The 20,764-nt window shown below is 39.2% G+C and overlaps 1 protein-coding gene across 2 annotated transcripts in view; it reads left to right on the top strand.

The window, feature by feature from the left end:
- Positions 1–18,440, top strand: part of LOC124534769 (A disintegrin and metalloproteinase with thrombospondin motifs 7) — a 60,904-nt gene extending 42,464 nt beyond the window's left edge. For both annotated transcript variants that reach the window (XM_047110780.1, XM_047110781.1), the window contains exons 5-20: positions 3,099–3,713; positions 3,795–3,974; positions 4,201–4,451; positions 9,789–9,902; positions 12,969–13,115; positions 14,355–14,428; positions 14,510–14,676; positions 14,884–15,071; positions 15,211–15,341; positions 15,434–15,556; positions 15,645–15,793; positions 15,870–15,985; positions 16,060–16,174; positions 16,255–16,426; positions 16,776–16,909; positions 16,988–18,440. In XM_047110780.1, the coding sequence (XP_046966736.1) occupies positions 3,099–3,713; positions 3,795–3,974; positions 4,201–4,451; positions 9,789–9,902; positions 12,969–13,115; positions 14,355–14,428; positions 14,510–14,676; positions 14,884–15,071; positions 15,211–15,341; positions 15,434–15,556; positions 15,645–15,793; positions 15,870–15,985; positions 16,060–16,174; positions 16,255–16,426; positions 16,776–16,909; positions 16,988–17,122 (2,811 nt within the window). In that variant the 3' untranslated portion in view covers positions 17,123–18,440. The remainder of the gene's footprint in view (positions 1–3,098; positions 3,714–3,794; positions 3,975–4,200; positions 4,452–9,788; positions 9,903–12,968; positions 13,116–14,354; positions 14,429–14,509; positions 14,677–14,883; positions 15,072–15,210; positions 15,342–15,433; positions 15,557–15,644; positions 15,794–15,869; positions 15,986–16,059; positions 16,175–16,254; positions 16,427–16,775; positions 16,910–16,987) is intronic.
- Positions 18,441–20,764: the final 2,324 nt, after the last annotated feature.

The raw sequence follows: 20,764 nt of genomic DNA on the forward strand, positions 1-20,764 counted from the left end.
AGACTTATCAAATGGGATGTCTGCGACTATTATTACATAGATGACGTAAAACTAAATTAAATTAAAACAAAAATATATGAACGTGAGCATATAATTACGTTTAACATAAATATGAATATTATACCTAATTTATTCATATAAGCCATTAACTTCTCAACCTTCGTATAATAGAATTTTCGTAATATCCATCGGCGTCTTTTTTTGATACCTTTCAGTCGTGCGTTAAATGCAATCTTGATAAGTTTTTATTGTAAAATATTATTACTGCGCGGCTGTTAACTCATAGTTAAAAACCAAAAATTAAAATATATTATACATTTTGTAATTTATGCCAGATGGTTCGCTTGCTCAACTGTAACAAAGAAATATTCAAATGAAAAGTTATTTTTGAGAAGATTTTATGCGAACGTGAATCGTTGAATGCCTTCGGTCGGCGTCGCGGTCCGACGCGCTCGCGACAGCCGCAGCGCAGACACATCTAACACTTAATTGCGTGTTGCGCAACGCGACGATCGGGAAAGTGACACCGGGCACTCATTGTGTCCAGCGAAAGTGATTTTTCTGCAAAAAATATGAAACGAATAGAAAATTATTCGTTTGGCTGCATCGCTTACACGGTTCCGCGGAGATCGCCGGCCCGGCGACTTTTCTCCGGAGACACTTTCGATTAACTGCAACGCGTCACTCTGGGAGATGGTGGAGTGAAACTCGATTTAGCACCATTCGTAGAGAGCGCTAAGTTTCGCAACTTATGATCGCTTAATTGATTTATGAGACAACTCCCGCCCACGGACCCAGCGCTGAACTTGTAATTAGTTTGAATGGCTCTTGCATATTATATAATGATTGCACACAAAACTGTTTTGGTTTGTCAAATTCGTCTCTCGACATTCGCGATAGGGGCGTGTTTCAATAAAGGGGTGCTAAATAATTCCGTGAGAAAGAAACTATCGGCGATAAAGCGTAGCTGTTGTTACGTTCTTTATGGTAATGTGTGGTGTTCGGAAACGAGTTTGTATGATCCAAGGTGAGATAACGAACGCTTAGTTACGGCATAATACGCGAAGGCAAAGCAATCAGTATATCCGTAGCCCGTTTAAAAATCGAAAACCAGAATGTAGCAAGACATCCCAAAAATGTACTTTAAGAAATCTAAACAGCAGGACTACTGCATACCGTGTGTCCGTCCGCAATATGTGGAAAACAGCAGTCGGCGTGATTCCGAAACAGTGACACACTGCGAGTCGTGCAATAAAGTTAACAGTGTGTCAGACACACAGACTCAGAGTGCATCTCGTAAATTGTTTTGTTAACACACATTGCTATGATAGTAAATATTTAAATGCAAAAATAACTTCAAGTTACGAATACACGTTAGCCAAAAGCAAACACTTTAAAACGTAAGGTAAACATTCTCAGATTAAAGTCTATTTTAAAATAATAAAGAGCAAGACAAGTGATCCGTAATACTGATCCACTTCACCGCCACTTGACCGGCAGCGACACCCAAGTGGTTTTGTTTAATATCAACACTTACCTAAACGCAAACAATTAATTCGCCATAATCCTATTTCGTTTAATAGATAGTGTACATTGTAGTCAAGACCAGTCGCCTTTATTTTACATCTGTCGGCTTGTTTGGGTTCCAGGTTCCGCCAATTTAATATATTAAATATTTATGTGCGTTAGTACAACAATTATAAAGCTTGTTTTCTAAAGTGTTTCTTTTTTAACATTTTTGTATATAAAGAAGTGAAAAAGTAGAAGTAACCCTATTATTATTAAAGTTCGACGCAAAATACATGATTTAGGTGATAGTAAATCATTTAGTCAGTTCGTAGTAACACGTACAAATATAACTGAAATACTCGCAAGTCATGAGCGTAACAATCAATATACAAATACGATATCTATAAATTTTTCTCATATAATTGCTGAACAACGAAATCAAATAGTCGATAATAATAGAAAGAATGGGCAGGTTTCGCGACCTTCCCGCCACAAGGCCGGCGACACACAGACTACTGGCTTCGGCCGCGCCGGTCGCTCAACTTAGTGACTGCGCGGACAGCAGCGGTAGATTGTGCGAACACTACTCGCTTGCGAGTAATCCCGAGACTGGTTACTCGACACGTTCATTTTATAATATAATTATGAGTAATTAACGACCCTAGCATTAGTAACGTTCTTGACTTGTCGTTTATATAATACGAAGCTGCTTATTATTTATCTCGATCGTTCTGCCAACGTCCGTGACTCGCGCTCGCAGACCACACTGTGCATTCGTAACAGCGCTGAGATATTTAACGTTTTGAGGAGTTCATAACTATATGTATATGTACCTATACAATAATAAGTTCCAAATTCTAATTTTTGTCGTTATAAAACATGTTATCGTAGTTTTGGAAGTAAAATTAAAGTCGGCATACCTACTTAAGTAGTTAAGTGAGGTAATAATGTTATATTATAAATACAGATATAACTCTTCGCGGTGCACAATATAGCTAAGTAATAAGCAAAGCGCATGAATTACCTAAATTCAGAGTTTGTTTATCTTTATTCGTATTTTGATTGGAATAGGCTATAGGCAATATTAGGTATCATCAATCTAAATTCAAGTGTGTATAGACAGCACGCATACATTATTCTCGTGTTATGTTCAGCCGGCTGATTATCTTCATAAGGAATTTAGTTTGTTTTGTAGTTTCCGCTTATCAAATATAAATCATTCAGCAATCATGCGCGATCATCGAGACGGCACGAGATATCATCCGGACAGAATAGTTTCTATTAAATTTTGCGCAAAACTGCGTCGGCCCCTTTATCAATCAATTTATCTAACGCTAGCAGCAAACAGCCGCGAGATTTGTTGACCCATTGCCGTCCGAACCGGTTTGACATTTAACAGACGATTCGCTATTTAGTGTTACTTTAGAAATTTTTACATTTACAAACATTACTCGACTCGAGCGATAAGTCACGAGCCGCCCGAGACCGAACGAGCCGTGAGTAATGTATTGCAGGCGACTGCTAACTGGGAAAATAAATAAATTAATTCCTAATCGTAACAAGTAATCCATTTTATTTTTCATCTCTAGGCTGGACTTTTACGGACGGAGCACGGCGAATATTGGATTGAACCCTCAAATCAAATTCCCACCGACGGCTCTCCCGGCCGACCGCACGTCGTATTCAAAAGGTCGGCTGTTGATAAAGTCCAAGCATTCCATAGAAGAAAAAGGGAAGTACATGGCGCGGCATATATGAGTAGGAATAATAACGAGAGACATAGTTCGGAACATGCTCTCAAACGAAACGGTAGTAGGAGTCAAAAAGAGGCCATGGATCACCGTCGATACCTTTATTTAGAAGAAAGGAGAAAAAGATTGGAAGCCATGAGACGCGACCCTGTCGCATTTAGAAGGAATCAGAGGAAATTAAGAATGGACAAGAGGAGACTTCTGCCGACGTCATCGTCGACGTCATCCAAAAGCATATCAATAGAGAACAGTAACTCATTAGAAAGGACACATTTTAAAAATAGAACGCATCACACGCCGCGGTTCGAGCAGCGACCACGGCGTATCCGAACGAGGCGAAGGCGGAGAAGATCGAAGAACTGCGCCACCAGGCAGCCTCCCTACCAGTGGAAGACGAAGAATTTCAAAAGCCCTCACGAAGATGAGGAAGTAAATAAATCGAGATACAATAAGGTGCTTACATCAATCATTCATATTCTATATAATCTGAGATGTTTAATACTATAGAAATGTATTACTTTATTATCTTTGCAGAAATATAATCGCGCTTACAGTAAGCCTGCAAACAGGCGCTATTACGAAGCGTCGAGGCGCGCGACGCGGTCTGTCAGCAAGCCTCGGCACGTTGAAGTGTTACTCGTCGCCGATAAGTCTATGACCGATTTCCACAATCAAGGCAACTTGGAAACTTATCTGCTCACTATTATGAACATGGTGAGCATTGACACAAAACATGTGTCGAACACAATTTATTAACAACTACATGCGATGATAAATAATGTATGTGCCCACTTGGATATGGGTGTGTCTATATTAATGATATAATAATATGTTGCGCAAACTATTCACACCGTATAACAGAATTACCGTCTAGTGAATGATGTATATGTGTAGTATATGTATGGTATGTTTGGTTATAAAGTCAATGAACGTTATGTAGGTGTCGTCCCTGTACATGGACCCGTCCATCGGGAATTACATAAAAGTGGTGGTAGTGAAGATCATCCTCGTCGAGGAAACGGCCGCGGCGCCCGAGCTGGCCGTCACCACGAACGCCGACTCCACTCTTGCGTCGTTTTGTCGCTGGCAACACCACCTGAACCCCAACGACGACAAGGACCCCCACCACCACGACGTCGCCATCCTCGTGACCAGGCAAGATATCTGCAGTCAGCACGACACTCCTTGTAGGTATGAAGTATTTTTGTTTATTTTTATACAATTGTAAGAACGAGTAATTTAGACGTTTGCTATAAAGCTGTCTTAATTAAATGTCCAACGAAACATAAGGTAATTCTTATCACAATCATACAATTACATTTGTTAATATATAAACATACCAGTATTCGTTAGTTTATCGCGAGTGACAATATTATAAATATTTTCGTTCGCGACAATCTCAGTGGTAAGGTATATATTATGAAACGGCTCGCCCACTGAATGAATCTACACGATAATTAAATAGTTAATCCTATTAACGGGATGTGTAGTGTGCCAGTTGCGGGTCCACCGGCCGGCCCACGGCGTGATTACTTTAAAACTACGACGATGTTAGGTGGGACGCATTTATCGCAACGAATGCCATAGGTGGGTGGACGTTCACTTTATTTTAATATCAAAATGAACACTTAATCGAAATCATTGTTAACAACAGTAGGTTTCATTGAAAACCCACTCTTGAAGTCGGAGGCTCTCATCGTCGGCGAGTCTAGGCCGTGTGTTACACTCGTCAAAGTAAGTTTATTTCGGCATCCAATCGTTGGGAAACAGCTATAGCTATCATAATTGATATTCGCAATAATTTTTTCGCAATCTCTCGAGACAAGGTCAATGGCAGAAACGGGCGTCTGTTAGCGAGTAAGTAGTGGCGATGAGTAACTGGACGCGAAATAGAACGCTCGGGAACATGGCTCCCGCCGGTCGTGCGGTGCCTCTCTACCTGTCGACGCGCTGACTTCTCATTTGAAAACATCAATATCGTAATCAAATACTTTACTGTATTGCTTTAAAAAATAATATATGCACCTCCACTTGCACGATAACTATAAATAAACATCAAGTCTTGAGTATTTTAGTTCCAAGATCGAAGTCCTGCATGTGTTGTGTCGAGCCAGGAATGTCGTTTCCGTATTCAGCGATAAAAGATCTTCAATTTCCTTCAAAGGGCAAACGGCGCGAACGCCATCTAAGCAAGGACCGGCGTGTCTATACGTAGCCTACGAGTGTGTCGACAGACACGCTGGAATTATTACACATACGTACGATTATATGTATGTATGTGCAAAGTTGATCCTTGTATCCGGTAGCGTATTTATTATTATAGATAAGATCTACTAAACTATTTTTTTGAAAAAATTGACATATTAATAAAAATAAAAAATAAATTTTAAATTCTTTAAAAATAATGTTTATACGAAACGTCAAACGAGTCGCCGAAACGGCATTTATTACGGTTATAACTTATGCCGTAAGACGCAAGAGCACGAATGCATAACATTATTATAAAATACTTCGATCATTGAATGTTTAGTTCGAGTCAAACATTTTTCTCGCAGTTGAGCTCTAAAGCACACAAACTCCAACTTATCTGATTATTATTTTTGTAATTCAACGTTAAAATATGATTTGTTTATAATTTTACAAATTCTTAGTAAACTTCCGAATCTAGACAGTTATGACCTTACAATAAATATAAAAAAAGATTGCACAAAAATATGTTAAGTATAGTAACAATTACTTTAATTATTAATTAATTCCACACTCGGTTTCATCCATTCAAGTGCGCAAGGCCTCCATTAATATGTAGTATTTATTTTTTGCGTATGTTTGCAAATGGCTAACAGCTCCGGTCGCGGTAAGCGGTCACTTCAAAGTACCGCCATTAAGGCCAAGGATATCGACTATGTACGAAATGGGCATTCATAATTTTAACAAAAGCCCATACGCTCATGGCGTTACATAATTACGAGCGTTTTCGGTAACGTTCGGTAAGTTGCACAACGCCGCCCGCCCACCGCTCCCGACGCGCCTGTACAAACACTTCAGCTGGATGAGCAACAGAAGATAATATTAGCGCCGCCGAGTAATTATTTATAGTAAATGTTTTCTACAGATAACCTATATAAAATCCGACTCAATGCAGTTAACGCGATATAGTCTAAACAGCACACACAAACATCGCCCGACCGGGAAGGCGGCGCTTGATGCGAAACAGACACATCCGACTTTTGTAATTATATTCATTTTAAATACTTGGCGAATATTTCCTTAAATTTATAAGTTCTACTGCGCTGATTTACTTGTAATTTTCTTTTAAAGGTTCATCTAAGGAAAGTAAATTTAAACTCAAAAAAGAGTCACGAGTGTTTCGGTGCGGGGCACGCACTCTACCGAAAAACCAGTGTGTAATGAATGCAATAAGGAGGCCCAGAGCGTTCGGGAAACGGTACAAACGAGTAGTCGAATGTTCTCGGAAGGCGGCAATCACAAGACAATGAGACTTCGTAACGGTGCCGAGCCCCAGGGCGGCGTCGGAATCCCAATGAACCATGCAGTGTGCCACACACCAATATTTGTAGCTCACGGGACTACTAGCCCAGAACTAAAAGCCAGTGCTCTAAAACTATTAAATGGCCATCATTTTATTTAAAAATTCAAATGTTAATGCTAAACATACTTAATAATATTACCCGCTAACTCAGGTTCTTGTATATTTCTCATTTTATAAATAAGCAAGAATGTTGAGTCGCGTTGCGGATTGTATGAGCGCGGCGACGCCACGCAGTCTGCGTGTCGTTTCGCCCACTTATCTCACCTCTGTGTTACGTTCTCGAAGAGGTCTCACATACATCGACGCGCCCTCGGAAAATGTAAACGTAAGACTACAGTGTGATGCAAACTGATATCATGTTGGTCATTCGTAATTCGAATATAATAATGTAAAGCGTTGGTAGTTCTGAGCTGGAGATACTATAGGAGCTTTAGAATAATGCTTTGAATTTATGTGTATAAATACATATGCATTGTGTAAAAAAGGGCTATTTTAATATTACAAACAAAACTACAACACACTCCAACTTATATGTATAGATAAATACAAAGTTCATGCCTAAAGTAAAAAGAACTGTGACTCAACGTTAAATATCGTGGTATAGTGATACGTATCGTAGAAAACGCTTCAAAATATTTAATTTGAACTTGAAAGCTGTCGACCGAGAATTAAAATTCAAAATACAACATCTCCCCGAGTTTCTAAATATTTATTTTAGCAAGATCACACCACGGTGATTTTGCTCTGAATTCTAAACGAATTCGTCTTTTGCTGTATAATACCTACGGCCCAATTAATTATTAAAAAGATTTATTTATACTTTAAAGCTTCTTAAATTTGGTATTGAAGAATAAATTAAAAAAAATACAAATAGTAATAGTAGCAAATGAAATGAATCAATAAAGGACGAGGACAAATGTATGACCTAAATGGATGACATCGCAGGATGCCTGACTGACATACTGTTTCTAAAATATTATATGATATTCGGATATGTGGAATACAAAGTACGCAGTGCCTCTAATTGTGCGGCGGACTATGGGGTATGGACTGCGCTGCTCCCAACACGACGCCGCGTCGCGTTCGCGCTTCATTTCAAGTTAGCACCAAAGCCACCGCACACACCTCGCTCACGTTTCGCCGCCTTCAAAATAATTCTCTCACAACGGGCCGCCTCTGTGTTTTATTGACTCTACCGAGAGCTAATGAGTGCGAGATCAGACGAGACGTGAACTCGAGTCAGAATATAATATCATTAAAATGTAATTATTATGATTACATCTCGAAAATTGAGTTTGATTGCTACTATATGGCATTGGCGAATAACAGGCGTCTAAATTGAAGGTGAACTCCATAAATAATCGTTATTGACATGTCTTGTAAATCTTTTTATAAATTATTTTAAACGACACTGCTTTTAAATCACACCTGTTCAATGTAATAGACATCAACGCGCGTCTACGATTTAACGACATACACTTTGACGTCCTTAAATGTTGAGAGTAAAACTCCAGATGCAGCTGTGCTTTATCTGAATATGTTATTGAATTATTACTTCCTCTTGCCACCCCTCACGGGTTACCGGGCACGTAAACACATATCTCGGTACGTCAAACAGTTACTACTAAGTATGATGAAAAATTCTCTCCTAATATGTAAACGAAGGCAAGCCACCGTCGGCTCTTGTACGTTTTCAGAACTGAAATACTAAATTTATTAAAAGGAATTTATAGAGCTTTTCGTCGGCTTCCGCGTGAGTCAGCACACTTATATTTTTAGACGCCTATTCCCGGCTGCGTCTTCGCCGCCCGCTCGCTCTAACTGCCTTAGAACTCGTACACATAACTATACGTTTTGAAATTAATTAGCTACAAAGCAATAACAACAAATTTGCTTGGTCCAAGGATCGCCAATTTCTCGCAGTCGAAAGTTTCATTACTTACGTTACAAACGCGCAAATTTCACTTACGCCGGGCCGGTTCGTTATCTAATATAAGCATTTAATATTTTTACGAAAGATTAAATAAACATTATGTTACGCATTACATTAAGAGTATTACACACTAGCAATGGAGAGTGTCCACGCCGGCGACAGGAGGTTCGTCTGAAGGATAGCGACATATCTAGTTGTTGGCCACTTATCGCGAACTAGTTTAAAGATTGCAACGAAAGCCATTAAGCAAAGAATCGATTCAAAGATTGTGACGTTGACGTCGCCTTACTTCGGGTCTGTTCGTGTACATCTTGACATCGCGATATTTTATTTCTATCGAAGTCAAAGAGAAATTGTGTGTCAGTCCTAAGAACATTAATTTTATTATGGAGACGCCTCGCGGCCGCGCTGCTCGTGGCCACTACGAAGCTCCCACTACCACAATTAGCACGCCATCACATTTCGCTACACCTGTTATCCTGTAATAAACGACACTGGCGGGCTTCGGCTTTCATCGACCATCTCACGTATTCTAAAAGTATTCAAAAACTAGATGTCGCTACATAATGTTAACTTAGAGAAATAGTCAATTATTTATTATTTGCGTGATTTTAATCTGTTGTCTTGGGATCGCACCTTTAAGAGCGACCCCCTCGAGGCCTCGACCGAGAGGAGGATTGGATTATTTATTTATATATTTTAATTATTTGGAAAACATAAAATTGCAATAACACTCTTTAACATAAATTGATCAAGTTTCCGATTAAAATGAACATAAACCAATTACAACTCGCAATAGCAATAAAAAAAAAAACAAAAAATATGAAAAACAAGTAAAACCGTTTAGGGTTAAAAATATATTTCGTAGGTAATTTTGTATGCATTTATTTTTGAGTAATAAATAAAATTCTTTACAATAAAAGTATGTCATAACAGTTAAGAAGGACTTAGAATTTAAGGAAGATCTCTGTTATGTAGCTCACAATTTTTTTACATATGTAGATGTTAATGAATGTTGTTATATGCAATGCACGCAACGTTGCAGCACGCTGGGCGTGGCGCACGTGGCCGGCATGTGCAAGCCGGACCGCAGCTGCTCCGTCAACGAGGACAACGGCATCATGCTGGCGCACACCATCACGCACGAGCTCGGACACAAGTGAGTCCCGCCGCCGCCGTCACACGTATTACTGCACTAGCGGCATTATCCCATACACGCTAATTAAGTAATTAACCAACCATCAACCAGTATTTGTGTTTAAAAGAAAATTATAGTTTTGGACGTGCTTGGGTTTTACTTGCATAGTATTAAATTGTTCACAGCTTTTTTAAAACAGCTATTTTACCGTTGTCTAAATAGTATCATATTTTACTAACTACCTCACTGGCTTTAGCAATTTGTGCTTCCCATTTTACTTTCATTTTCGTCAATACATATAAACAAAATACTTTCCTTTACACTAAGTATTTGACGTTGGAAGATGTGATCAACGGTCGGCCGAGATAGACTTACACAAAGTTAAGCCTATCAACAAGTTAACTCTATACGTAAAATGAATTATTGCTTATAAAACTTGTAAGTATATTCAATGTAACACAGCAAGCGTCACTAAAAATCGATTGTTAAAACTTTGTTGTAAATACTTTATCTTTTAACGAAATGAAATAGCTCGAAGTAATCACACAAACTGATGAAGCTAACGCCACTGCGGCGCTGGCCATGAGCTAAAAGCGCATTAGTTAAACCTTAACTCCCTAGAACTTGCGCCATGCTCTAACGGGGCATAAATCTTTTATTATCTACTTTAACATTTAAGGGGGCCGAGATTTAATCTCGGTTTGGTAATAGCGCTCGATAGCACACGTCTGTTTATTGCATCAGATTGCTCAACATTATTTCGTGACCATTAATAACCTCAAATACTGCACGAGTTTTTGTAGTACACAAATGAGTGTAAAATGCTATAAATTAGAAATATTTTTAATGAAGAAGAATAATAATAAAACAGACGTGCCGACGCTGCGAGCCGACTATGGGAGGTAACGCGGACCTCACCTACACTATAACGGTGAGGTCACCATTACGTCGCGGCTCTCGTTACTCGTAAAACGCATCATTAAAATATTACAACAGAAGCGCAGTCCGCGACAATCTCGACTACCTCTTACTTTCATTTACTCGTATTGTAAAGACTGAACGTAGCACACACTCGAAACGAATGAAGTTTTAGTTGGTATTTACAAAACAGCAACACATGTAACGTTTCATTTGTGTGAGAAACCTCGCAAATAATGTTTTATTAATAATGTTGTCGGCGGCGGTTGCTGAGCGCTTCGCTAGAGGAGGCTGAGTCATGTTTCTAGACCGAGAAAACCGCAAGGACGCCGCTTTCCAAGAAAGAGTCTTGTGAAAACTCGGCAGTGTTTGCTTTGTCGTATCTTTCAATACCTAGCGATTGCTTTAGATATGGTGGATGCCCACTAATAAATATTCATATCATTTCGTTATTACCAACTGTGTAATAAGTTACACATTGTTGACCACATTGACCTTTTTAAAACATGACGGTTTGTTTACGTTGTAAATCTCTGTAAACTGCCTTTACAAATGTATATATCTCCAACCATATCAAACTTTAATCCGATAAGTCAGATTTTTAGAAGTACAGTACGACGTTACGTGTATTACGGCTTGAGCGGGCTGTGCCACGAGCGGGAGTCGAGTCGCGACGTGTGCGCAGGCGCCGCCGGTTGCGACGACCATTGCACCGATCGTCGAAATCATATGTTGCACGATATATTACTTATTGTTCAGCGACTATAAATCTAAAACTACTTAAATGTTAAGTTTCACATAAATATGACATAACATAAGATAGGTAAAACGGGCTTACGTTTATTTGTACACAGCCGGCGTTATTACTTGTTACAGTTCGCATTAGAGGCTCACAATCTCCACAAACATGTTATGTAAGCGCAAACACGGCACAGCCAATGACCTTCTTTCGCTCGTAGACATATGAGCGCATCATTCGTCGGGTACAATGCACTCGGTGCATTGACGCCGCTCCACTATCGGCCCACACATGCTCATTATATTTTTTTCAATTTCTTATCGCAATGAAGAATAATGAATGACTTTATAAGAAGTGAAATAATCTTAATTAGCTGACTTTTTAACTACCATAAAATACACTTGAATGAAATATGAAATATAGTTCATGCGAGATGTGGGTAGAACTCATGTGGAATCAAAAATGATAGAACACTGCGTTTGCCTTTATTGGTTAAATGGAAACGAATGCTTTCAGGTCTAGTTCTGATCTTTAAACCCTCTGAAACAGAGTCCCGCGGCACTCGGCAGGCGGCACGCGGCACGCGCTACAAACGACTACAACGAAGCGACGTTATTTCCCTTGTGCTGTTACAGCATCTCATTTTGTATTCATACGTTGAAGAAAGAATTATAAAGACAATGTTTATGATATTATTTTCACAACGGGCGCAGACATTGTGGAACCGAAACAAATAAAACAAAGCCCAAGTGTTTGACCTTCTTCTGTTTTGAGTGGTTGCGTAATCAAAACTTATCATCTTATTTCCATTTGATATCGCAATCAATAGTCAGTTCGCTATAGTGTTGTGAACTTTTGAGTCAACGGTAATAAAATCAGTCTTAATCATCGTTTTGATTCATTGACTGGCTTATTATAGCAGAGGCCACTGGACCTCTACTCTAGTTATCGGATTACAGGCGAGAGCGAACTGACTTGAGACAATAAATACTGACGCAGTTTCAACGTGACAGGTAGTGTGTTCAGAGGAGAAACATTGACCTTTAGACGACCTTCATATTAGTCCGTAAGAAGTAGAACCAACATTCATTTATGTTTTGTTTTAAATTAAACTATTACGATTATTAAAAGTTACTTTAGATTTTTACAAATAGTAATAGTTGTACATGTAGTGTACAGTTGCTATCGTGTTATAGAAATGTCTCAAATCTCTGCCTCCGGTTGGCGTTATCAGTGAGATAAGAGCGCGCAACAACACTTGCTCTACTTTCCTGTCTCGTGTAAACTGAAAATGTGACTTCCTCAACAAATTGCAAAACAAATAACGATAATTGCTCATCACTTGGGGCCGTAGATAGAGCCGTTGTGAATTTCTCATCATAACTCTAGATGGAAATACTTTTATATTAATGGAATTATTTTGTTTGTAGCTTCGGCTTGTACCACGATACAGAAAAAATTGGCTGCCACCGACGCGAAGGCTCGACGTTACACATCATGACGCCAATCTTCGAAGCGGACACCGTGCAGGTCGCCTGGTCGCGCTGCAGCAAGAGGGATGTTACTAACTTTTTAGAGTAAGTTCTCGGTTTCTTAATGTTGTTAGTGTAACACGTGAACACAAAAACAATAACGCTCCTAATTATATACTGATGCTTAACAATGCAACTAGTTATTTTAATTATTATACGACTATCTCCATTATTATTTATAAAATTAGTATATTATCACAATAATATACAGCACAGCACAGCACTTATAGTAGTCGTTAAGAAACATAAGACGTGAACCCATTTTAGATATAAAATCTAACTTGGTGAAATTTACCAAAATTGTTAGGTAGGTGCCACAATTAGCTTTCATACAGATATTTTCAATGAATTTCGGTTGGAACTTTTCGTCGGATCCGACGCGATCGAGTCAGCCCAATTACGTATTCGAAAATTACTTATTATCATTTTGTTCTTTTACTGAGCACCGCGAAGGGAACTGACAGCACAATGCAAACATGTAGACAATCTTTATTAAACGAACATCGTTTAAGGGAACGAAATTGTTACACTGTATGCGCGTCTAGTACCGTGTGCCGCCGCGTTTCGCATTATGCAACTGTTTCTCATCACACAAGCACACAACACAACGTATTACGCTTTATAAGTATTAAACTATGCAATCGTAATAAAGGGTATTAATGGGATTTATGTAAGTAGAATGCATAGGTAATATATCTCTTTTGTTCATCGTGTTTTTGCCCAAGACTTAAAATTACTACTGCATTTAGGGACTAGAAACTTAACAGGTGGTTTTGTCAGAGTGCGGCCCCGAAATTCAATCTTCAATATATTTTGATACATCGTTATAAGTATCCAATGCGGTCAGCTTTTTATAATGACTTCGCGGGTTCGGTTTATGGAGAACTAATCCAGCACCGGCTGCGGTTTACTTGATGTTCTAATCTCATTCGCCATTGCGGTAAAGAAAAATAATGGAGTTGCAAAGATACATCCCGAGGTTTATTTGAAATACTTATCGGTAGCTATATATTTAAGTTAATTAAAACGCGATAAAATTGAAAGTAGCCCTGCAGACCTGTAGATTAGTACTGCAATTATGCTCCGACACCGGATGTTGTACAACTAGCTTGAGCTGAAGTTAGTGAGACGCCTAAGCGAAGCCGTCCCGCGACATACATACTCCGATACTCGTATGTCTTATTACATGATACTGATATAATAAACGTACTTCAAATATTTAATCAGTTTTGTAACATAAATAATTATTTTTTGTAATAATACAATCTTTTGTCGTTTATGTAGCGCCGGCCTCGGTGAGTGTCTTAGTGACAGACCGTCGCAAGAAGAGCCTTACGTGTATCCTGAAGTACCTGCGGGTAAGAACGAGTGTTGACTATCGGCTTAAACGCTTGTAAGTAACGGCGTATAATTTAACTCAAATACATAATGAATGTCAGGAGTGACGTTCGACGCGGCGTCGCAATGTCACCTACAGTTCGGCGAGGAGGCGGTGGTGTGCGCCAAGCCGACGGAGCTCTGCGAGCATCTGTGGTGTCTCGTCAACAACACGTGCAAGACGATGCTGCGGCCCGCCGCGCCCGGAACCACTTGCGGAGAGAACATGGTACCTAAAACTCCTACTGTTTCATTTCTGAACGCAGTATTTTTGATCTGTTTGTCTGTCTGTCCGTTTTATCAAGGCTACTCATTTTCTAGAATGACAACTATTAAGTCTCATATATATTTTATAAAAACAAAAATCGTCGCGTAGTCAAACAATGCCCTTAGTTTAAGTTAGTGCGCTGGCAACTAAGCCTATGTCGCGTTACAGTGGTGCCAGAACCAGACGTGCGTGGCGCGCACGCCGTCGCCCGAGCCGCGCGACGGCGGCTGGGGCCCGTGGAGCGACTGGAGCGCCTGCTCGCGCACGTGCGGCGCCGGCGTCTCCACGCAGTCGCGCGAGTGCAACAACCCCGAGCCGCTCAACAACGGAAACTACTGCATCGGCGACAGGAGCCGGTGAGTTCACTCCTATTTCGGACATTTCGGACACACTTAAACTAAAAATAATTGAGAATCTTTTCAAATTATATATTAACAAGTTATACATAAAAAAATTGTATGCGATATGAGGTTTACATTCTGATTTTATTTTTAGGTACAAAGTATGTAATACCGAGCCGTGCCCTATCAATGAGCCGACTTTTAGAGAAGTTCAATGCGCTAAGTTTAACAATATGACTTACCACAATGAAACTATCTCGGAGTGGGTGCCCTACATCGACCAAGGTAAATGCGCAAGAAACAACAATACCGCATTTATGTAGGGCTTATATTTCTATTAGTTTTTTGATGTTTCACACATTTATATTGACTTGCAGATAAACCTTGTGATCTGCAATGCGTTCCCCGCGACGGGAAGGACATTGAAGTGATTGGAGTGTTTGTAGCGGACGGAACCCCGTGCCGGCAGAACCTCGGAGCGAGGGACATGTGCATAGCGGGTTGGTATTCAACAGTTTTGCACTTTATTCAAAAAATATATGTATAAATGTTTTCCACATATGTATTTTAACACACTTTTGTCATTAGGGGTTTGCTATAAAGTAGGCTGCGACTGGATCGTAAATTCCGACGTTGAGGAGGATGAGTGTGGAGTATGTGGGGGTAATGGGTCTGCCTGTAAAACGGTGCAAGGGATCTACAATAAGGACACCACTCGGCAATCTGGATTTAGTGAGGCAAGTTTATTATTTTGATATGTTTACATAATTTGTGTACGTGTGTTATTTTTAACGAACATGTTAATCTTTCTAGGTTGCTGTTATTCCAGCCGGTTCAAGAAACGTGAAAATTCAAGAAAAAGTTAGTCCTGGAAATTACATTTCCATCGGCAGCGCGAAATCTAGAAAAATCTATTTGAGTGGCGCACGGTGAGTCGACCGTTCGACTGAACATCTGTTTCGAGTGAAGAGCTATCGGTTTCTAATTTACGATTCCTGTTTAGAAATGCGACTTTGACGGAATACTTCGTAGCCGGAGCGCAGGCGGTCTACGAGCGAGACCGCGACTGGGAGAAGGTTCGCATCAGCGGGCCGCTCGCCGAAGATATCAAAGTTTACGTGAGTACCCGCCGCCCTCGCCCCGCCCGGTATCGCCTCGCTGCGAGAGCGTGCAATGACGTGAGTCACTCCGCCAACAGCAACGCATCTTCCGCGGCAAGCACCGCAACCCGGGCGTGACGTACCAGTACACGGTGGACCAGCCCCGGCGGCCGCGCGTGTCGTACCGCCTGTCGCCGTGGTCGCCGTGCTCCGTCAGCTGCGGCGTGGGCCGCTCGCTGCGCCACTACACGTGCGTGGACGAGCTGCAGCGTGAGTACATACCACTTACCGTCTCCGAGGAAGTACAAACCGGCACTAATATGTTTTGCAACTGTTTTCTTCTTAAAATCGTAGCTGCGCTGCCACTCGTATATCGACAATAATTGGCAGGAGATAAACGTGCACTATTAGATATGTTCAAGATAAATTATCCCCATAATTTAACAAATCGACGCATGCTCTAGGAAACTTATGATTAAGATGTGAAAGGAAAATAGAAATTATTAAACAATCTGGCGGTAATAATTCTTAAGTTATCAACATATGAATAAATGTGTCCAATATTGGGAAGTGACCATTAATAAGTGCGATGAAAGTGGTAAATAAAATATATCTACAGGCCAAGTGGAGCTGTCGCAGTGCTACCACATCGAACAGCCGCGCCACGAGGCGCTCATGCAGCAGTGCAGGCAGCCGGCCTGCACGCACTGGTGGGTCGGAGCTTGGCAGCCGTGCAAGCCGTGCCACATGCCGGTGAGCTTCACGAGCATTCCGTGCCTTGTGTGTTGTGTATGAGGAGGTGCTACATGATGCGTATTGTTCTGTCCGCAGGGTGAAGAAGCGACTAAAGTTCGTAGCGTGCATTGCGTGAACAAAATCTCCAATAACGTCGTCAACGATTCCGAGTGTGACTTGGCGACGAAACCTTTGAGTGCGATCAAGTGCGTCGACGTGCCGGCCTGCTGAACTAATGAAGTTTTACGAACGAACGGAATCAATGAGATGAAATGATATCTCGAGGACAAGTAACTACGAAGTAGGGTAACGATTCTCGACAAGTTTGATGTTTCGACCCTGACAAACGATCGTGTCGCTCGAGCTGCTCAGCGCCGGGCGACGGGTGATCGACGCTAAGAAGACAAATGATCGATTCGATTATTTTCTAGCTGGTGACAGCTTGTGCAAAGTTCAAGTGCAACAGACTTAAATATTTTGAATGTAGTGATGTGAAGTTTGGGTGACTATGAAAGGCAATTGAGTTGTATTGTTTAATGCGACACTAAAGGTAGCCCATCGAATAGGCATATTCACTAACGTAAGTACTCGAATAGGAACGCTTTGCGGAGACGTACGAATCTCACTGGATCGAGTGGGTCAGTACATTAACAGCGCTCTGCAATTACCACTTACTGCCATATTATTTAAGTAAAGTATAGTTTAACATAGTCTTCGCTTAGTTTTATCAACTATCTAATAATTTAACAAATCTGTAACAGTATTAAAGTGGTGTATGTATTTTCTTATAAAAATCAACGTGAAAATGTTTAGTAGATACGTACTATGAAATTTGGACCAAAAATATATTAGAAATCAAATTCACGTTGCCATAATCGCGGTTACTGCCAATATGACACTTGTGTAATAAGTAATTTTAAGGTTTTACTAATAAATATAAATTCATATTTTATATAAAAGAATCACTTAAATGTCACACAAATTCGTAAGTAAAGTTCTAAATACACTAGACTACTACTATCAACTAGTCATTAAAGTAACCGAAAAACTTACCAGACAATATAACTATTTATTTTATCTGTTCTGCCTCAGTCTGACATTGTAAACCAGCAGTTTTACTTTTATATTATACTCTGTGCTGTGGTCTAAATTTAAATTTATGTGTATCAGAATTTTGAATTTGTGAAATGCTTGCTGTTATTGGAACACATGCCGATATTTATTATTAACGGAGCAGTTTGCCTTACTATCTTTCAAGTGATCATGCATAATGTATTTGTATTTTTATTTATCGTATACCTAACTATACACTTAGGTCTAATTTTGTAAATGAGTCAACTGATGTTTCGGTTCTAAGAATCATCAGGAGACAATTCGTCTATCAATTGATACACAATTTTAATTTCCAATTCCTTATTCAACTAACCCTAGTTGCGTACATATTTACACTGCAATTATTATTAATATTGTAAAAATATCACACTGGCGTATTAAACATAATTACAATTGTGTATTTAATTAGAGATGGCAATAAAATTGTGCATTGTTATACTTTGTTTCATTAAAACCTATAAAGGTCCGCCCATATAGCCGCTTCTTTACGTAATTCAAATAAGGTACTTATTTTGAAACGAAACATTTTACTTAATGTAAATTCTTAAGCCGCGTAATCACACCCGCAATGCAGTTATATTACAACTTTGGCTCTATCATAATATTGGCTCTATCTATAAAGAAAAACACAAATTATTAGAACGCGTAAAAAAATATAAGAACCCAATGGATGATCTATCACTCAAGTTAATCAGTAAACGCTGTAGAAAATTATCTCAAGACGCATATAATAACCATAATAATAACATTGAGATTCAGATCCACAAAAACCCTAAAATGTTTTGGTCTTTCCTTAAAAGTAAGAGAAACAATAGAAGTTCTTACCCTTCATCAATGAGTGACGGCACGATCACAACTAGTGTTGGAGAAGAAATTTGCAACTTATTTTCTAGTTATTTTAGCACACTATACAAGCCGACGAAAAATGTCACACGTCTAACCCAAGAATATATCTCAAAACATCTTCTTCCAATGACAGGTATCAGCGACAACTTCATATTTCCAGAAATCACCCTTGAAACGATTTTTAATAAACTAGCTAGCTTAGACATCTCAAAAGGTTCTGGCCCTGACAACATACCGCCTATCCTGATTAGGAACTGTGCTTCCAGCTTGGCCCTTCCACTGTACATAATTATTAACACTTCTTTGCGAACTGGAATATTTCCTACTTCATGGAAAAAAGCTAGGATTGTACCTATCCATAAAGATGGCAAAGATAACTTAGTGCAAAATTATAGACCAATATCTATGTTATCCACGTTCGCCAAGATTTTTGAATCCTTAGTATGTCCTTATATAAAAGTGTATATGAAACGTTTCATTTCAGAGTATCAGCATGGATTCGTTACGGGCAGGTCTTGTAGTACGAACTTAGTGAACTTCACTGAATATCTAAGTGAAGCTATTGATTCTCAACAACAGGTCGATGCTATTTACACAGATTTCCAGAAGGCATTTGATAAAGTACCTCACTGTATTCTACTACAGAAACTAGAGCTTTATGGTTTTTCTGGAATATCGCTGCAATGGTTCTCTTCATACCTAAGTGACCGAAGTTTTTGCGTTGCAGTTAATGGTTACACATCAAACAAACACATGATAGCAACAGGCGTACCCCAAGGCTCCCATTTAGGGCCAATACTATTTAATATCTTTATTAATGACATCGTAACGTGTTTTAAATACTCCATACCGTCCCTATATGCTGATGACCTGAAGTTCTCAAAAATTATTCATTCGCTTGACGACTCAGTCCTCTTACAAATGGACTTTAATCGAATAGTCGAATGGGTTAAGACTAATGGCATGTCACTTAATATAAAAAAATGTTCGCACATAAAATTTACACGCAAACACAACATTTTGCCGACACAATATTACCTTCAACACGAGAGACTAACGGAAGTAACCCATATTAAGGATCTTGGCATTTTTTTAGATCAGAAATTAACGTATATCCTGCACATTGATCATGTCGTTGATAAAAGTACAAAAATGCTTGGCTTTGTTTTGAGGAATGGCAGGATTTTCAAACAAGTAAAGACCAAAATTATTTTGTATAACAGCCTTGTACGTAGCAATTTGGAATACTGCAGTATGGTCTGGCGACCACATTATGCCACCCATCAGCTGAGGCTAGAACGTATACAGAGGCGTTTCTTATGGCACTTAGCATACACGGAGGGTATTGCTAAACAAATTTCGTCTTACGCAAAGAGAATCGAATATTTTAACATGATGACCTTAGAAAACAGAAGAACTTTATTAGACCTAATATTCTTATATAAAATCTTTAGAAACAAACTTGACTGTCCCCATTTACTATCCAAATTTAACTTTAGAGCACCATCCAGATACCCTCGTAACCCAGTAAAACCTCTCTCCGCACCACGGCGGAAAACCGTTTTTGGTAATCACTCAGCAGTTGCTCGAATGTCCAAATTGCTCAATGACTTCAGCGATTCAATAGATTTAAACATTGTAAGCCTCCCAAAGTTCCGATACCTAGTCATAGACAGAATTAAAAGCGTCTAATATTTTATTGATGTCCAAATTTCAAATTTTTAATTTATGCAAAATTTTACGTTATAATAATCTATTTTTTTTTTTTTTTATTTGATTTATGGAACAATATTATTATGATTGAATGATAAATTATTTTAATTGTTTTCGTTATCAATGCATGCCATAATATAATTTAATTTTAAGATATTATAAATTTTTATTGTTGTATTTTATTTGAGATTGTTTGTTGAA

The sequence above is a fragment of the Vanessa cardui genome, chromosome 13 (assembly GCF_905220365.1).
Source record: "Vanessa cardui chromosome 13, ilVanCard2.1, whole genome shotgun sequence".
Classification (NCBI taxonomy): domain Eukaryota; kingdom Metazoa; phylum Arthropoda; class Insecta; order Lepidoptera; family Nymphalidae; genus Vanessa; species Vanessa cardui.